The sequence below is a fragment of the Setaria italica genome, chromosome V, assembly GCF_000263155.2.
Source record: "Setaria italica strain Yugu1 chromosome V, Setaria_italica_v2.0, whole genome shotgun sequence".
NCBI classification, from domain to species: Eukaryota; Viridiplantae; Streptophyta; class Magnoliopsida; order Poales; family Poaceae; genus Setaria; species Setaria italica.
Window position 1 is genome coordinate 46,282,254 of NC_028454.1, and position 15,396 is coordinate 46,297,649.

Sequence of the window (15,396 nt, forward strand, 5' to 3'; positions counted from 1 at the left end):
CTTCGTCCCTCCCGTCTTCCATTATTGGTCAATTGACTCTCCTTTGTAGCGGTATTCTAGTAGAAGCAAAGAAATCGATCATCCACTTTTGACCTGTATCCTCCTGCAGCAACGACTGAGGTTCTGTTGACCAAAATACATGTTGGATGGGCACGTGTCGCAGCGCAGTTCCTATAAAGCACCCACAGCAGTTCGATCTGGCCAGAACAATCCCCGATCGAGCGCTTCAGTCGGTGTGTACGAGAACGGAGGCAAAGATGACGACCGAACCGGTGACGCTCATCGGCGCTTTCGGCAGCCCGTTCGTGCACCGCGTCGAGGTGGCCCTGCGCCTCAAAGGAGTCCCCTACGAGCTCATCCTGGAGGACATGAGCAACAAGAGCGAGCTGCTCCTGAAGCACAACCCCGTGCACAAGAAGGTGCCCGTCCTCCTCCACGGCGACAGGGCCGTCTCCGAGTCGCTCGTCATCGTCGAGTACGTCGACGAGGCCTTCGACGGGCCGCCCCTCCTGCCGGCCGACCCCTACGAGAGAGCCCTGACGCGCTTCTGGGCTCACTTCCTGGAGGAGAAGGTGATTAATCGATAGTACCCGCTACTGCACCTTCAGTTGCAACATCGCGCCATTCTCATTTAACCAATTAACCCTGCCGAGCAAATCAAATTGACAGTGCCTACAGCCGCTCCGGGCGGCGCTGTTCGCGGACGGCGAGGTGCAGCAGGTGGCAATGAAAGAGGCGAGGGAGAGCCTTGCAGTAGTGGAGGAGCAGCTCAGGGGGAAGAGGTTCATGGGAGGAGAAGCCATCGGCCTCGCGGACATAGCCGCCGGCGGCCTGCTGGGGCACTGGCTTGGTGTGCTCGAGGAGGTCGCCGGAGTGCGTGTCCTCAGCGATGAGGAGGAATACCCGGCTCTGCGCCGGTGGGCGGCGGAGTACAGCTCCAGTGAAGCGGTGAAGGAGTGCCTGCCGGACAGGGCCCGGCTTCTCTCCTACTTCGGCGCCATCAGGGAGAAGTGCGTCTTGGTGGCCAACTCGACGCTGCCCAAATAAACATTGAGCTCATCATCATCGTCATCTAGTAATGCTTTAGCATGTTTGGTTGCCCGTCACCGTCACCGCCTGCCACCTCCCCGCCCCACCCCGCCGGCCACCTCCTCCCGCCTCCCCCGGCGGCTCCCTGGCTCCCCGCCGGCCCCGCGCGCCTCCCCGCCGCCCCGCCGTGCTAGATCTGCTGTGGGGAGAGAAGAGAGGAAGGAGAGAGGAGTGGAAGTCCTCTCTGTGCCGCTCTGTGCTGTACTGCTGTGCCGCTGTGCGCTGTACTTAAAAAATCTCTTAAGACCCGTTAGGTTACTTTTGCTTATTTTTAAGCACGTGTCATATTGAATATTTAAATACGTATTAAACATAGACTATTTACAAAACTCATTACATAAGTGGAGGTTAAACGGCGAGACGAATCTATTAAGCCTAATTAAATCTAATTAATCCATCATTAGCAAATATTTACTGTAGCAACATATTGTCAAATCATGGACTATATAGGCTTATTAGATTCGCCTCGCCGTTTAGCCTCTACTTATGTAATTGGTTTGTAAATAGTCTATGTTTAATACTTCTAATTAGTATCCAAACACGGATGCTAAAAATAAGCAAAAAAAACCAAACCAGGTCTAAATCCTCTCGCGGGAGGGGCTCGAACCGGTAGCAGAGGTCGGGTTCCATCCGCATCCGGCGCTAGAGGGTCGTCGAGGACTTCCAACTTTAGAACTAATACTAATGCTGTTAATATTAGTATCAAGTTCAAAAATAATCGGTACTAAAAAGGACGAAAGATAGCTAAGGATGAAAGATAGTAGCCGGTCCATCGAATGTCTCGTCGATGTACTCAAGGATGACGAGGGACTCGCAGATGGTGCGGTCGCCATGGAGGAGCACGGGGCCTTCTCGTGGATGGGGTTGTGCGTGGGGGCTCTTGTTCTCCAGGTCTTCGAGGATGAGCTCGTAAGGCACGCCCTATGGAAGAATATAACTCGATAATATAACCGAGTACTTATAAGTACGAAGTGATTAGTTTAAGATTAAAAATGATTCAGAAAAAAAATAGCTAGAGCCTAATCGCCGCCTTGCTCGGCGCGGTGCCGTGAGTCCATGCGCCCCACGGTCGTCGCAAGGGGAACTGGGAAGGGGCTCTCCGGTCGTCCGGCGTCCGTGATGCCGCGCGCCCGCGCCAAAAAGCCTCGCCGGAGGGAGCGGATGGCCGGAGCACGATGATTGACCGTCATTTTCATCTCCGGAGGTCGAACACAATTATTTGGGCATCTGAACATGGAAGAGGAAAAAAATGGCAAGAAGCTCAATCTTCCGGGACAAGCAGCTGGCAGCCATGAAATCCTAAGGGCATGTACAAGCCACAGACAGTTTGTCGTCTGGATGATGATGTCACACCATATAAAGACATCTAAATAGACAACGTGTACAATCCATTGTTTGTTTGATTGTCTGTTAAGTCTTTAATGTCCGTATGTAGCCACGGTCAATCGTAAATAAGACTTGTGTATACTATTGTAAATAAGACTTGTGTATACTATTGTGTTGCTTGTTGAAAAAAGAAAGATCAAGCATAAATAAGATGCTTTTGGAAACATAAATATAAAAGATATTTGAATATATTTATATTAATGTAATAGAACAAAATACTAGAGTAGGCCTCTACGATAGCGTGCCCCACGTCCTGCATATGTACACAGCAGTCATTCTTCAATCCATGTTCAGAGTTACCTCATTTTAGACCTATCGAACATCTTCCACATTATTCAGAATCAGCAAAAGTCTGTACTTAACAAATAAATAAGTTAGGTGGATACTTGCCTTTGGGAGGGCATCCATAACAGCTGCAGGAATAGGCATATGGAATAGGACTTGTTCATTGAAGGATTTTGCAGCTTTGAGGATCTGATGAACAAGCTTAGCCTGAAATTGTTGAGAACTCATGCTGAAATTATTCAGCAACTAGATCCATGAGTTTTGAGTGATTACCAAGGTGCATCCTAAGCTGCTAAACGTCCAAATCCAATGCAAGAGGGATCATTGCCGGCTGCATCCCACCAAGCTAGGGACGTTGAAGGGGGAACGTGCGGTGGCGGCGCGTCCCTGCTAGCAGCAGCGGTGCAGTCTGGCGCGGCGTGCGGTGGCGGCGCCTCGCGCCAGCAGCCTCAGCACAGCCATGGCGCACGAGAGGGGGCCGATTCGGCACCTGCGGAGCTCGATTCGGAGCTCGAATCGACAGCGGCAGAGGTCGACTCGGCGGCTGCGAAGCTCGATTCAGCGCCTGCGGAGGTTGAATCGGCGGTGGAGGAGCTCCTCCTGGCGGCCCGCGTGAGCACGCGAGCAGCTTGCTCGATGCAGGAGAGCAGCCTAGCGGCCAGCTGGGCAAGCTGCCGGGCAAAGTGGTGAGGTGAGCAATACCAAGCGGCTTGCCTTGCTTGGCGTGGGACAACGGATCCACGTCGCCATCAATTTGACCTTCGCGCGGGGAAAGCAAGGACGCGGGGAGGGGAGGTGGAGATGGATTTGGCGCGCAAAAATCCTGCGCGCGCCCAAATCAACTGCTGTCCGCACGGGATTCGAGCGTGCGGTTGACCGTCGGAGACGAGGCTATACAACAGTGCTGTGGTGTCTATTCCCGCCTCGGAGCATGGATGCGGCCGCCGTCTCACGAGGCTGAGAGGAGGTTGTTTTTGCAAAAATACCGGCTCGCAGACGGCTCCTAGACACCCGTTGTATCGTGCCCTAAAAGCTCAATCTTCCGGGACAAGCAGGTGGCTGCAACAAGTTAAAATCCTTTAATCACAGTGCCACCGACAGCCGTGTGTTCATCCCTAAGGGTACTTTTAACAGTTTAGACGGCTGCCGTCTGTAAGTCATATATAGACAGTGAAACCGACAGCTTGTACAATGATGTGTTTTTTAAGTTATTTGCAAGTTATTTAATTCATTCAAATCAAGGTGATCAGGTATAAATATGATCTATGTATGCCATTTTGTTGCTTGTTCACTCAATACAATGCATGCTACCCCATATTATGGACACATAAATTTGACATAGAAGCATAAATATAATATATATTTATAATAATTGATCTTTGCAATACATAATACGATAATATTATGACTTCCGCTTGGGGACCTTCAACAAACGATTCCTTTGTGTTAGATAATTCCATGTGCTCTTTCTGTGAGGTGAATGTAGCTCTCTCTTTTTCCAGAGCTAAAGCACTTTCTTCCCTTTCACTTCTATCTTTATCAGTAGCATTCACATTTTGAGTACCACCAGCACCTCCTTGGCACACACCACCTGTGCAAGGGCTACAAGTTTCAATTTTATCAGTAAATTTGGCAATTGCAGGTCCATACTAAACATGAGTCCTAGGACAAGCTACTCTACCTGAAATTGGAAGTAGGATCTTCGAGGTTACTCGGTGGATCCGGAAGTATAAAACAGTGCCCAGTTGCCAGTTGGAGAGCAGGAGATATTTCTGATATAGCTCTCAGTGAATTACAACATGAAGGATTAGCATCTGCTTTCTTGAAAGTTTTTTCACCTGGATTCATGGTATCCTCTTTAGCAGAAACGCTTTGGTCAGCTAATTTTGTTCCTGTTTCTGAAGAATTAGCATCTGCTTTCTTGAAAGTTTTTCCATCAGTGCTCTCTTTTCCTTCTGCATTGTCATCTACATCCATTTCCTCAGGCACATCAAAAGTGCCAGTTTGGCAAATCCTGTGTAATCTTCTGAGGTGTTTCACTGAATTCTTTACCATCTAGAAAGGAATCGAAAATTGGCATTTGGAGGAAGTATAGCATGCACTGTTCTTTTGTTTTTGTAACAACATGCTCAGCAATCTCATCCCATTCTTTTCCTTTAAAAATTTCTAACGCTTCCAAAAGAAGCAATGTCTCCTGGTCAGTCCAGTTAGAACCACCTGAGCCCGGAACCTCTGTATATTCCATAAGGATGAAATCAGCATTTGACATGCCTTCGTCAAACTTTCCTACATGTGAATCTCGACAAGAAGAGTCACGGCTCACCTCTTCCCCTCTGTTCGCCCGCCGGCGGCGCGTCATCTTCAGTCCCCGGTCGGGAGCAGCCCCAGATGATGTGGAGCCGCAGCGACGACGCGTAGGCGCTACTCTTCGGCAGCGGCGCAAGCTCGTGTCGATGTGGAGACGGAGAGAAGGGAGTCGCGGATCTGGAGGCCGGAGGGGAGCTTGCGACGGGGGATTTCGATCTGCTCTCGCAGGAGGGGGCCTCGCCTCCGGTGACGCCGCGGAGATGGAGGAGGCGTGGCGCGGCGGCAGCCCAGCTATCCGGCCTCACCTCCCGTCGGCGTCCCGCGCGGAGGGAGGAGGTGTGGCGCGACGGCGGCCCAGCTATCCGGCCTCGCCTCCCATCGGCGTCCCGTGCAGAGGGAGGGAAGTGGTTGGAATCGGTTGGAGCAGCGCGGGCTGATTTTGCACTCGATCCGGAGGTGCGCCGATGGATCGTACAACGGCGCCTGGAGGTCGTCGCCAGGTGTTAGAGCATGCGAGACGACGGCGCGCCCGTCGCTTGGCTCAAATGAGGACGTTTTTGCAAAAACGCCAGCTCGCAGACGGCTCACAGTCGCCCGTTGTACGTGCCCTAATGAGTATCGAACGAGCCATTACCATTAGCAGTCAACACTCAACAGTTTAGTTTCCCTAGGAAGGATAGCGCTTCTTCGGCGGCGACGACTCCATCGGCCTCGTCGACATCGCCGCCAGCAACGTGGCTCACTGGCTCGGGGTCATGGAGGAGGTCGGCGGGGTGACGCCGCTGCTCACGGACGAGGAGTACCCCGCGCTGTGCCAGTGGGCGAAGCGCTACGCCGGCGACGAGACCGTGAAGCAGTGCCTGCCCAAGAGGGACGAGCTCTTTGCCATGTACTCTGGGTTCAAGGAGATGTTCCAGGCCATGGCGACGTCGCAAAATCAGTGACATGTTTCAGTGCCAAAAAAAAGTGTGCTGCGGACGTGTTAGTAACGATCAAGATGTTCTTCGATTGGAATAAGAAGGCGATTATCAGTTATCATCATAGTCGTTTTCTTTAGCACGACTCTTCTCCTGCTCAGAGCTTCGGCTGTGACTTTTCCGGTGGAATGATGTTTTAGCTACAACTTGTCTGGTTAGAAAAATATTTGGTAAAACGGCTTCTTCTAACGGCGTAACATGGATAAAAATAATGAAATATCTATAATACATTTATCATTTTATTTTTCTTTTTTCTTCCAATTTTTTCTCATCTCTTTTGGCCTGTTCGCTTCAGTTTATAAGCCGGTTGAAAAGCTAAAACGACTTATTTGTTGTGAGAGAAAAATACTGTTTGGTGGCTGATAAGCCGACTAAATAAGCTGAAGCGAACAGACCGTTTATTCCCCTTCACTTTTTTCTTTTTTATTTCTCCTCTTATCTTCTCCTCCTATTCTTTTCCCTATCATCACCTTCCTACCAGCGCCGCTCCGCTCCCTGCCAGCGCCGCCGGCGTCCTCCGCCCCCGCGCGCCCACTCTACCGCCTTCCAAACCCCCACGACCGCACCGTCGCCACCTTTGGGCGTCGCGCCGCTCCAACCTCCTGCATCCGTGCCGCCACCATCCGGCCTCCCCGCGCCCACTCTGACGGCGTCCTCCGGCCTCCTCACGCAAGCTGGGGACTTTTAGCATCCACACCCAGGGGCAAGCTGGAACTTTGCCCCGCACGAAGGAGATGAAGCCGCAGGGAGCTGATATTTTAGGCTTCTCCTTCCTCTCCTAGCTCCTCTCAGAGGGAATTGCGGGACTCCTCCCATGGAGCCGTTTCGTGAGCGGTTGTTTGGCACGACTTTTTTAGAAGTCGGTGGAGAAGCCGTTCAAGAAGCCTTGCCAAAGGGACCTAGGGACGATCAACACTGGTGTTTAACTATTTGTGTTTCTTCTCCGCCGTCAGATCTGCGTGTACTGTGATCAGGCCCGTTCCTTTCTTTTGACCAGTCAACGACGCCCGCCACAGCCTTCTTCCCCGTTCGCTCGCAGTCGGAGACTCAGGAGATTTAATTATTTAACACTTTTACAAAGGCCACACCTTCATTTGCCAGTTTTAGAATAGCTTCTACACTTTTGCCACCGCCTAACATTTGAGCCAACATATTTGCCACTTTATCCTACGTGGCACGACACCTCCTCCCTCCAGCGCGGATAGGCATGGGAAATGACCATCGTACCCTCACTTATCCGTTACGCTCCTCCCAGATCCGACGCCTGGGATGTGCCAGTCGATGGTCGGCGACCTGCTGGTAGTTGCCGCCGATGAAGACGTCGCCGTAGATGAGGCCGGCGAGGCCACCACCGATGAGCGGGCCGACCCAGTAGACCCAGTTGCCGGCGAAGTTGCCAGCGGCGACGGCGGGGTCGAAGGAGCGGGCGGGGTTCACGGAGCCGCCGCTGAAGGGGCCGGCGGCAAGGATGTTGGCACCGACGATGAAGCCGATGGAGATGGGGGCGATGGTGCCGAGGGAGCCCTTCTTGGGGTCGGCGGCGGTGGCGTACACGGTGTACAGGAGCGCGAAGGTGATGATGATCTCGAACACCACGCCCTCCAGCTCGCTGATGCCGGCGACGCCGTGGGTCGGGATGGCCTTGCCGTGGGTCACGAACTTGAGGAGTAGGCAGGCCACGGAGGCGCCGAGCAGCTGGGCGACCCAGTAGAAGAGGCCGGTGAGGATGGTGATGTGGCCGCCGACGGCGAGGCCGAATGTCACGGCGGGGTTGAGGTGGCCGACGGAGATGTTGGCGGCGACGGAGACGCCGACGAAGAGGGCCAGCGCGTGGGTGAACGCGATCGCCACCAGGCCGGAAGCGTCGAGCGCGCCGCCATGGCTCAGCTGCCCTGCACGTACACGCACGGCAAGTAATCGATTGATCAGCACGCGGAGTCAAAGTGCCTCGAGATCGACGGAACAGCAGACCTCACCGTAGGTGATGGCGGAACCGACGCCGGCGAAGACGAAGAGGAGGGTGGCGATGAACTCGGCCACGTAGGCCATCTCTCTCCATTTTCCTGTTGCGTGTGCTGCACCACTATATTTAGAGTCGGATCCTCACTTGTTAGCTCCAGATAACTGATCAAATGCACTATGGATTCAAGATAAAATGCATGAATTCATCGACACAGTTAACACATACAACCAAAAAGATACTCTATGTAACGCAAATTGCAGGTCAGGATGAAAGTACAGCCGAAATGAAACTGTACCTTATGCTTTACACAGGCAAGAACATTTCGACGACACTTTCAACTTATGAGGTGGTGGTGCCACGTCGGACCAGGGTGGACGTCCGTGGCGCCACTCCCGGTGGCAGGCGGTGCCATGCTGAGTACAGTGACGCCGTGCACAACGTCACGGTCAGGTGGTCCGACGTGTTCCTCCCGTTCCCCCCGATAGTTCGACGAGGCCATGAACAGGTTCTCCTTGCGCTCTGCAAAACATGGCGTCATTACCAAATAGCACTACCTGGCTGAGCTGATTAGTCATGCGTGAACTGAACTCACATGCAAGGGAAACATGACCGGCGTGACGAGCGTGCCGCCGCTGGGCGGCGGTTGAGCCTTCGAGCTGTTCTACAACGGTTCTTGAAGTGGCCGATCAGCTAAGACCCTGGAGAGAGCAACCTGATGGTGGCCCGTCTGATTAATTTCATGAATGGAAGGGCGTACTTGTTAGCTTCAGATGAAAGGCTCAGGATCAAATAGATGAATTCATCACCGAAGTTACATTAATTGATACGGCCGGAAAAAAAAACTCTTAACCAATTTCATGCAGGCAACGATATAATTAAAGAGACTACGATCAAGAGAAAAATCTTGGTAAACCGTACCTACCTGATGCTTTACACAGGCAACGACGTTTGGACGAAGATACCCGGCTCTCCTTGTATACATAATGCATACGGAATTTGAACAGCTAACCATCATTTCAAACAAAATACAATGAGCTGCTGAAAAGCTAACTATGATTTGAGAGGCCGGGTAGTATATGGTAGATCCTTGACAGGCCTTAAGGTAGCCTGCCAAAAATTGAAAATAAAAAATGACTCGAGACTCTAGAGATTCATATTTAGTCGCGATCGACTAATTTGTCCGCACAACCGTTAGCCAAGTCACAGAAATTAAAGAAAAGCATGCACTGTAAGTTATCTAGCAGAAAAGAAAACAACATCGATAAGGAGGTTCTCACCATGCTAGATGAGGTGTGAAGCTTCAGTTACTCGAATTTGACTTCTAGAATATGAGCGATCTTGTGCTTGTCCTCTCCTTGGCACTTCTCTGACAGTGCTGGGCAGTTGGTGATCCGCAGTTTCTTTAACCCAGTAAGACGCTGTATGCTTTCTGGCAGTGAAGATAGCATTGGGCATGAGACGATTTCAATTTGTCTCAAAGAAGTTAAATCTCCCAGCCATTCTGGCAGTGTCTCCAAGTCATAACAGCACTCTACCCAGAATTCCCGGAGGGAAACGAAGCATCGGATAACCTCTGGCAATGTTGTAAGACCCGTGAGGGTGGAAAGAACAAGGTTCTCGATAGAACAGAGATACCGGGCCCTATGCCACGCTTCAGGAGAAGGGGATGTGCCCCCTATGAAAAGGAACGATGGAGAAGTGATAGATGAGAGGTTCCCAAACCCATGTTCCGGCAAAACGTGATCGCTATTCCGTACCGCCCAGGTCACGCTCCTTGGGGGATAAGGCAGGAATTTCAACTTTGGGCAATCCAAAGCAAACAGCAGATGTAAATTAGGGATTAAGAACTCTTCATCTTCATTAGACGTTCTCGTTGTCCACCACCCTTCCAAGTTGTCCATTTCCACCAAAAGAATCATTCTTAGCTTCGAGCAACTTCCGTGATCCCCATAAAATTCCCTCCCGACACTTTTGAGATTGGGCATTCTACCCAACCACAATGCTCTCAAATTTGGCAGGCGCCCAAGTGGAGGGAGGTGGCTGCACCCTTTCAGATTGAGAAGAACGATGGTGGAAAGATGAGGTAGGTAGGAAGGAAGGTCCAGCATCCATCTAGAGAAGTCTATGCTCATGTAACCATTAAGATGAAGGTGTCGGAGATTTCTAGGAGGCACAAGCTTCTCCAGCACCGATTTGTCAACCGATGCATCTGCATGCTCCACCATACTACTTTCACCATGTCCCCATGAAAGCCACAGACTCGTAAGATTTGAGCTGTTCAACAGTTTTGCCTGGTCTGCCCCTTCCAGATTCTTGACATTCTGAAGATCTTTGATCTGCAGCTCAAGGCACCCTGTCTTCTCGAGCTCTAAAATTTGACTCCATAGATCACCACGTCCATCAAGCTCACATGACCTTTCCAGGTTTAGTTGTTCCCTAAGTTTATCAACTTCAGAACGTATATGTATTGCAAATACTGCTCGTTCGACATGTACAAGTGTAGACATGTTAAAAATGCCATCCGGCAAGCCATCAAGGAAAAAGCAGCCTTCCAGATCCAAACTCTGAAGTCGTAAAACACCAATAGAAGCAGGCAGATGTTCAAGTTTTACACAGAACGACAAATTTAGATGCTTTAACATCATGAGTTTGCATAGAGACTCGGGCAACATTTGAACCTTGGAACAGCTTGTCATGTTCAGATACTCAAGCTTAGAAAGTTGATCAATGCAATCTGGGACCTTTTCAAGATTATGGCAATCCGACAGCTCAAGATGTGTTAGATCATGAAGTTGACAACAAGATTCTGGTAGTGAGTGGAGTTTGTAGCAATCGGATAGGTTCAAAAACTGAAGCTTATGCAACTTGCCAAAGGATTCTGGAAGGGTAGGCAGTTCATGGCAGCTTGCCAAGTTTAAGAAGAGCAAAGCACTGAGGTTACCGAAAGAGGTGGGAAGTTCATGAAGGTTGACACATCCTGATAGGTCAAAGTATTGCAGCTTTTGGAGGCAACCAACGTTTGTGGGCAGTGCCTTCAGAGAAGTGTTTGAAAGTATCAAGGTTTGCAAGTTTAGGAGACGGTTCAAGGATTTAGGAAAGTTTGGGATAGGAAGGTTGGAAGCATCAAGATACCTTAATAGCTTTAGTTTACAAACAGAACCCGGTAGCTCTGACACATGGCATCCACTCAAATCCAAAACTCTCAGATATAATGCTTGTGAGAATGCTTGCTTAGGAAGATGCAGTTTATTGCATTCTCTGAAATGCATGGCCCTAACCTTTGGTGGCAAAGACTTAAAGGCTGATGAAGACTCCTCATGATTCATCAATAGCTGATAGTGACAGTTCCGATTGTCAGTTCTATTGTTGTGCATCATTGTTTTTACATATGAAAATTCTTCACTGGCAACATATCTTGTGAGATCATGTACCACATCATGCATATGGAATTTCAGTGTGGGTTTGAACCTCCCGGAATCAAGTACCTTGAAACACAAGGAAATTAAAAGAATCATTAATTAGAAGATTAGAATATGATAGTAGTCAGAGACTGGATCAAAGGTTTCAGCTGGGCTTTGTTATGGATAAATTAAAAAAGTGTGAGTAAGACAACTAATTGTTACAGATGCGGAGGTTCATATCACAATTATATATACCTTAAAGAGATTTTTTGTATTATTTGTGGAATTGACACATATATATACTGTATCAATAAAAGGTGTGTTTGGCCAACAACCAAAATCTGCTGCCATTTGCTGCTCATGGTTTATGTATGTACTTTTCAGGCTCAAACAGTTAAATGGGTGCAGTTACCATGAAGAAAGATGAATTAAAGTCCACACAGGTGGAAACAGGCTTTGGAGAACCTTGTCCTTGCATGTGGGTACGGAAAGAAAGAGAACAGTAAGGGCAATATGAGTGAAAAGATATTCGGATTCTGATCTGCAAGCTAATTGGTGCTTTGGTTCAAGTTCTCAAGTGGCCTTCAGCTACAACAGTGAATCCAAGATTACTGTTTCAGACAGTGGAAACATAACTAATCAGTTTTGCAAGGTTAGTTCAACTGTTGGTTCATTGAAGAAGTAGATACAGAAACATTGAGGGCCCATAGTATAATTAAAATAAAAAAGGAAATTATGTATAGCAAAAATTTCTTGCATCCTCAGCTTCATGCATACATTTGTGTTTCATAGTTTTTGAATGTGGAAGCAGTTGCTGAAGCTGGTGGATATAATAGGAGACAGACTTGCTAAAAGAGGGTGTCCTTCCTTGTTTTGAACATAGTTTGTAGCACTGGCTTTGTTAACGAAATTGAGGAACACCCTTTTTCATAAACAAAATCAGTACATACAATTATATGAGGAATGTAGCCATATTCACCTCAGGGGTAGTTGAATGAGTAAGGAAGGACATTCCCAAGAAATCATTAATACAGTCCTGACCAACTTGGTGGAGTGAGATCCCATGATCACCTTGAATGAATCCAAGAGCAACCCATTGTTGAATCAAGCTGTCATGATCTATGTTATGGCTCTTAGGAAAGACAGAGCAATACATGAAACATAGTTTCTGGTGTGAGGGCATGTGGTAATAACTTAGCATCAAGCCACTCATAATCCCATAATCATCATCTTTGATCTCAAGAATATTACTGTCTTTAAGTGCAATCCATGCTTCTTTTGTGCAATGCTTATTCATCACGTAACCAAGAGCTTTAGCAACTAGCGGTACTCCACCACATTTCTTAGCAATTTCTTCTCCAATCTTGATAAGGTCGACATCCAGCCTATTTCCTTGCAATGAAGGATTCATAATAGAAAAACAATCATCACTTGATAAAGCCTCCAATCTAGTTGGTGGAACGGTATGAAATTCTGAAGGTCGGATGATAGATAATGCTTTAGCAACTTGATCACTTCGGGTGGTTACTATTATCTTGCTCCCTTCGTTACCGTACTGTAACATTTTCATCAATTTCTCCAAACTATCTCCCCTTTTCTCCCATAGGTCATCCAAGACAATTAAATAAATCTTGCCTGAAAGTATGCGTTGAAGGCAAGAATTTAGATTCTGTAGTCTAGTATCATTTGCTTGGAGGCTACCTTCAACCTGAGAGATAATAGCAGCTACAATCTTGTTCACATCAAACTCCATCGAGACATGGACCCATGCTTTGACCTCAAATATATTTGTCTCCTTAGCAACAAAAACAGATTTTGCAAGTGTTGTCTTACCCATACCACCAAGTCCAACAATGGGAATGATGGATATTTTTGCTGGATCATCATTCTGCAATGCCAAATTTAGTATCCTGGTTTTTTCACTTTCTCTTCCTACCATCTCAATTTTATCACTAGAAACCACAGATGTTTCTTGGTTATTCATGTTCACAGGTCTTGTATCTGCTAGTTGCAGAAAATTGAACTTTCTATGTTCCTCTGCTATTTTATCTAGCTCTTCCCTGATTTTTCTCATCTTGTTTGACAGGGTGAAGCGTGTGATTAGTGGATGGAATGACATAAACACCAATTTAACCTGCAGTATGTAGTTTGTTACACCATCAGAATTTTTTTTAAGTGGGTATGTGCTGATTTTATATATTGTTTAAGTATTAACCGTGCAATTTTCAAAGCAAATATCATAATTTCATAAAATCATAAATTAATATTGAGCATTGACTTTGTGTGAGAAGGCATATTGTAATCTACCCTTAAAATAGCAAAAATGTAATTATAAAAAATAGCAAAAATGAAAGCTAAAAGAATAAAGAAGCACACTTCATAAACGTTGCATTATCTATGAGAATGGATAAAGGATTGCTAAATGTAATCGCATGTATGCGGCTAGGAAACACAAACCTGTGTCTTCAAAAAAAATTCCATCACAAGCTTTTTTTACTTCGAATTCACACCATTCAAAGAATATCAATTCAAAATGCTACACAAAATATATAAAATGTCTAAGCATAATTTGTGAATCTATATTATGTCTTTTATCTTTTATGCTTAAGGATTGACAGACTAAATCATGTAATTAGACATTTCGAAAGTGATTTGCAATATTGCATTCAACATTATGATAAGAATTAGTTCTCAAAATTGTGCTTGAGACCTGATGTCAAGATCAAACATGATCACTTTATTAAAACATGATCACTTTAACATGATCAAAATATGTTTGATCACTTTATGATCAAACATGATCACTTTATGATCACTTTATTAAAACATGATCACTTTATTACAAATTCATTAAACTTTCGGATATGGGAACAATCTACCATAAACAATTTTAATTATTAGTCTATATGTTATAAAAATACATTTAAGCACTGCAGTTGCATAACAAATCAATAAACACTCATAAGTTGTATTTTTAAACCAAGGTACACAGTTGCACTGTCTGCTATAGCAATTCCATCTGTTTACATATGCTAAATAAAAGCTAAAATGTAGTAGAATTTTTCACACACAAAAAAAGAAAATAGCATGCCATCGCTGAGCTTTGGTTACTGCTTAGGAATGCCCTTTTTATGCGAGGTAGATGAAGCGATTTATTTAAACCTGCACGGTTAAGGAATATTAAATCTAAAAGAAGAAAGTTGTATACCATACTATACAACTTATTTCAGATCTAGCCACACTATCTCAGGACAGTTTGATAAGTTGACTTGAAATTAAACAGTGATGTAATACTCCAACAAAGATGTACTCAAACTTATTAGTTTTTCATGTTGATATGTTGATGAAATTTCAATGTTGCATGATTGCAGCAAGCTAAAGTTTCATGATAGATTTTCACCAGTTTCTACCACAACATATTTAAGACTAAGGGGGAAATGAAAAAATAGGATATACATGTATAATGTGGCACACAAAATATTCCTAGAGAGGTATACTAGCAATTTTATCAAATGAAATAAGCTCTCTATATACATTCAGAGCTCAGAATATAGGTATTACCGGGCATGTGCTACTCCTCCATATCTTTGTATTTGCCTCCAGCTCATCAATCATGTCTTCAATGTTGTAGGCAGCAGATTTGAGCTTCTTGAGCCAAAGCCGGACCGATTCACTACGTTGGGAGCGTTTCTCAGCATCCGCCGTCACGGCCTTCACAGTGATCAAGGTGCCCTTCATCTCCTCAAAATCATCACTGAACCTCTGCAGAAGCTCCACCCTTTCCCAGGCAGCCTGACCAAGCATGCCAGCCACACGCTGCACAACAGCTCCAGCAATCATCTCAGCACCCCCACTCATGACTATAGGCCTTGATCTCTCGCGCACAGGTATTATTTGTGCTGCGCCCAAGATAGCTCATAGATAGAACAAAGATGATGTGCTCTGCTATTTATACTGCTTTCTTTCTTAGCCTGAAGCTTTTGCACCT

At 46.8% G+C, this 15,396-nt stretch overlaps 4 protein-coding genes across 6 annotated transcripts in view; 2 read left to right on the forward strand and 2 right to left on the reverse strand.

Moving 5' to 3' along the window:
• Window positions 1–15,377, reverse strand: part of LOC101770725 (aquaporin TIP2-1) — a 25,772-nt gene extending 10,395 nt beyond the window's left edge. The window contains exons 1-5 of one of the 3 annotated variants that reach the window (XM_004971200.3): window positions 8,930–9,114; window positions 8,600–8,734; window positions 8,303–8,526; window positions 8,021–8,127; window positions 7,092–7,936 (exon numbers count right to left, since the gene is read on the reverse strand). In XM_004971200.3, coding sequence (XP_004971257.1) covers window positions 7,278–7,936; window positions 8,021–8,093 — 732 coding nt within the window. In that variant the 5' untranslated portion in view covers window positions 8,094–8,127; window positions 8,303–8,526; window positions 8,600–8,734; window positions 8,930–9,114 and the 3' untranslated portion in view covers window positions 7,092–7,277. Of the gene's footprint in view, window positions 1–7,091; window positions 7,937–8,020; window positions 8,182–8,302; window positions 8,527–8,599; window positions 8,735–8,929; window positions 9,115–9,284; window positions 11,493–12,387; window positions 13,543–14,969 lie in introns of those variants that run through there. The other 2 variants (XM_022826308.1, XR_002677579.1) reach the window with 2 other exon arrangements.
• LOC101767763 (probable glutathione S-transferase) lies at window positions 190–1,364 on the forward strand. Its single transcript, XM_012846102.2, has 2 exons — window positions 190–572; window positions 670–1,364. The coding sequence occupies exons 1-2, from the start codon at window positions 258–260 to the stop codon at window positions 1,045–1,047; spliced, it is 693 nt and encodes a 230-aa protein (XP_012701556.2). The 5' UTR covers window positions 190–257; the 3' UTR covers window positions 1,048–1,364.
• On the reverse strand, window positions 4,036–5,077 carry LOC111257196. Its single transcript, XM_022826311.1, has 2 exons — window positions 4,442–5,077; window positions 4,036–4,362 (listed from the first exon to the last, which is right to left on the reverse strand). The coding sequence occupies exons 1-2, from the start codon at window positions 4,813–4,815 to the stop codon at window positions 4,068–4,070; spliced, it is 669 nt and encodes a 222-aa protein (XP_022682046.1). The 5' UTR covers window positions 4,816–5,077; the 3' UTR covers window positions 4,036–4,067.
• Window positions 5,328–6,219, forward strand: LOC111257366 (probable glutathione S-transferase). The gene is made up of 2 exons (XM_022826754.1): window positions 5,328–5,474; window positions 5,748–6,219. The coding sequence occupies exons 1-2, from the start codon at window positions 5,328–5,330 to the stop codon at window positions 6,009–6,011; spliced, it is 411 nt and encodes a 136-aa protein (XP_022682489.1). The 3' UTR covers window positions 6,012–6,219.
• Window positions 15,378–15,396: the final 19 nt, after the last annotated feature.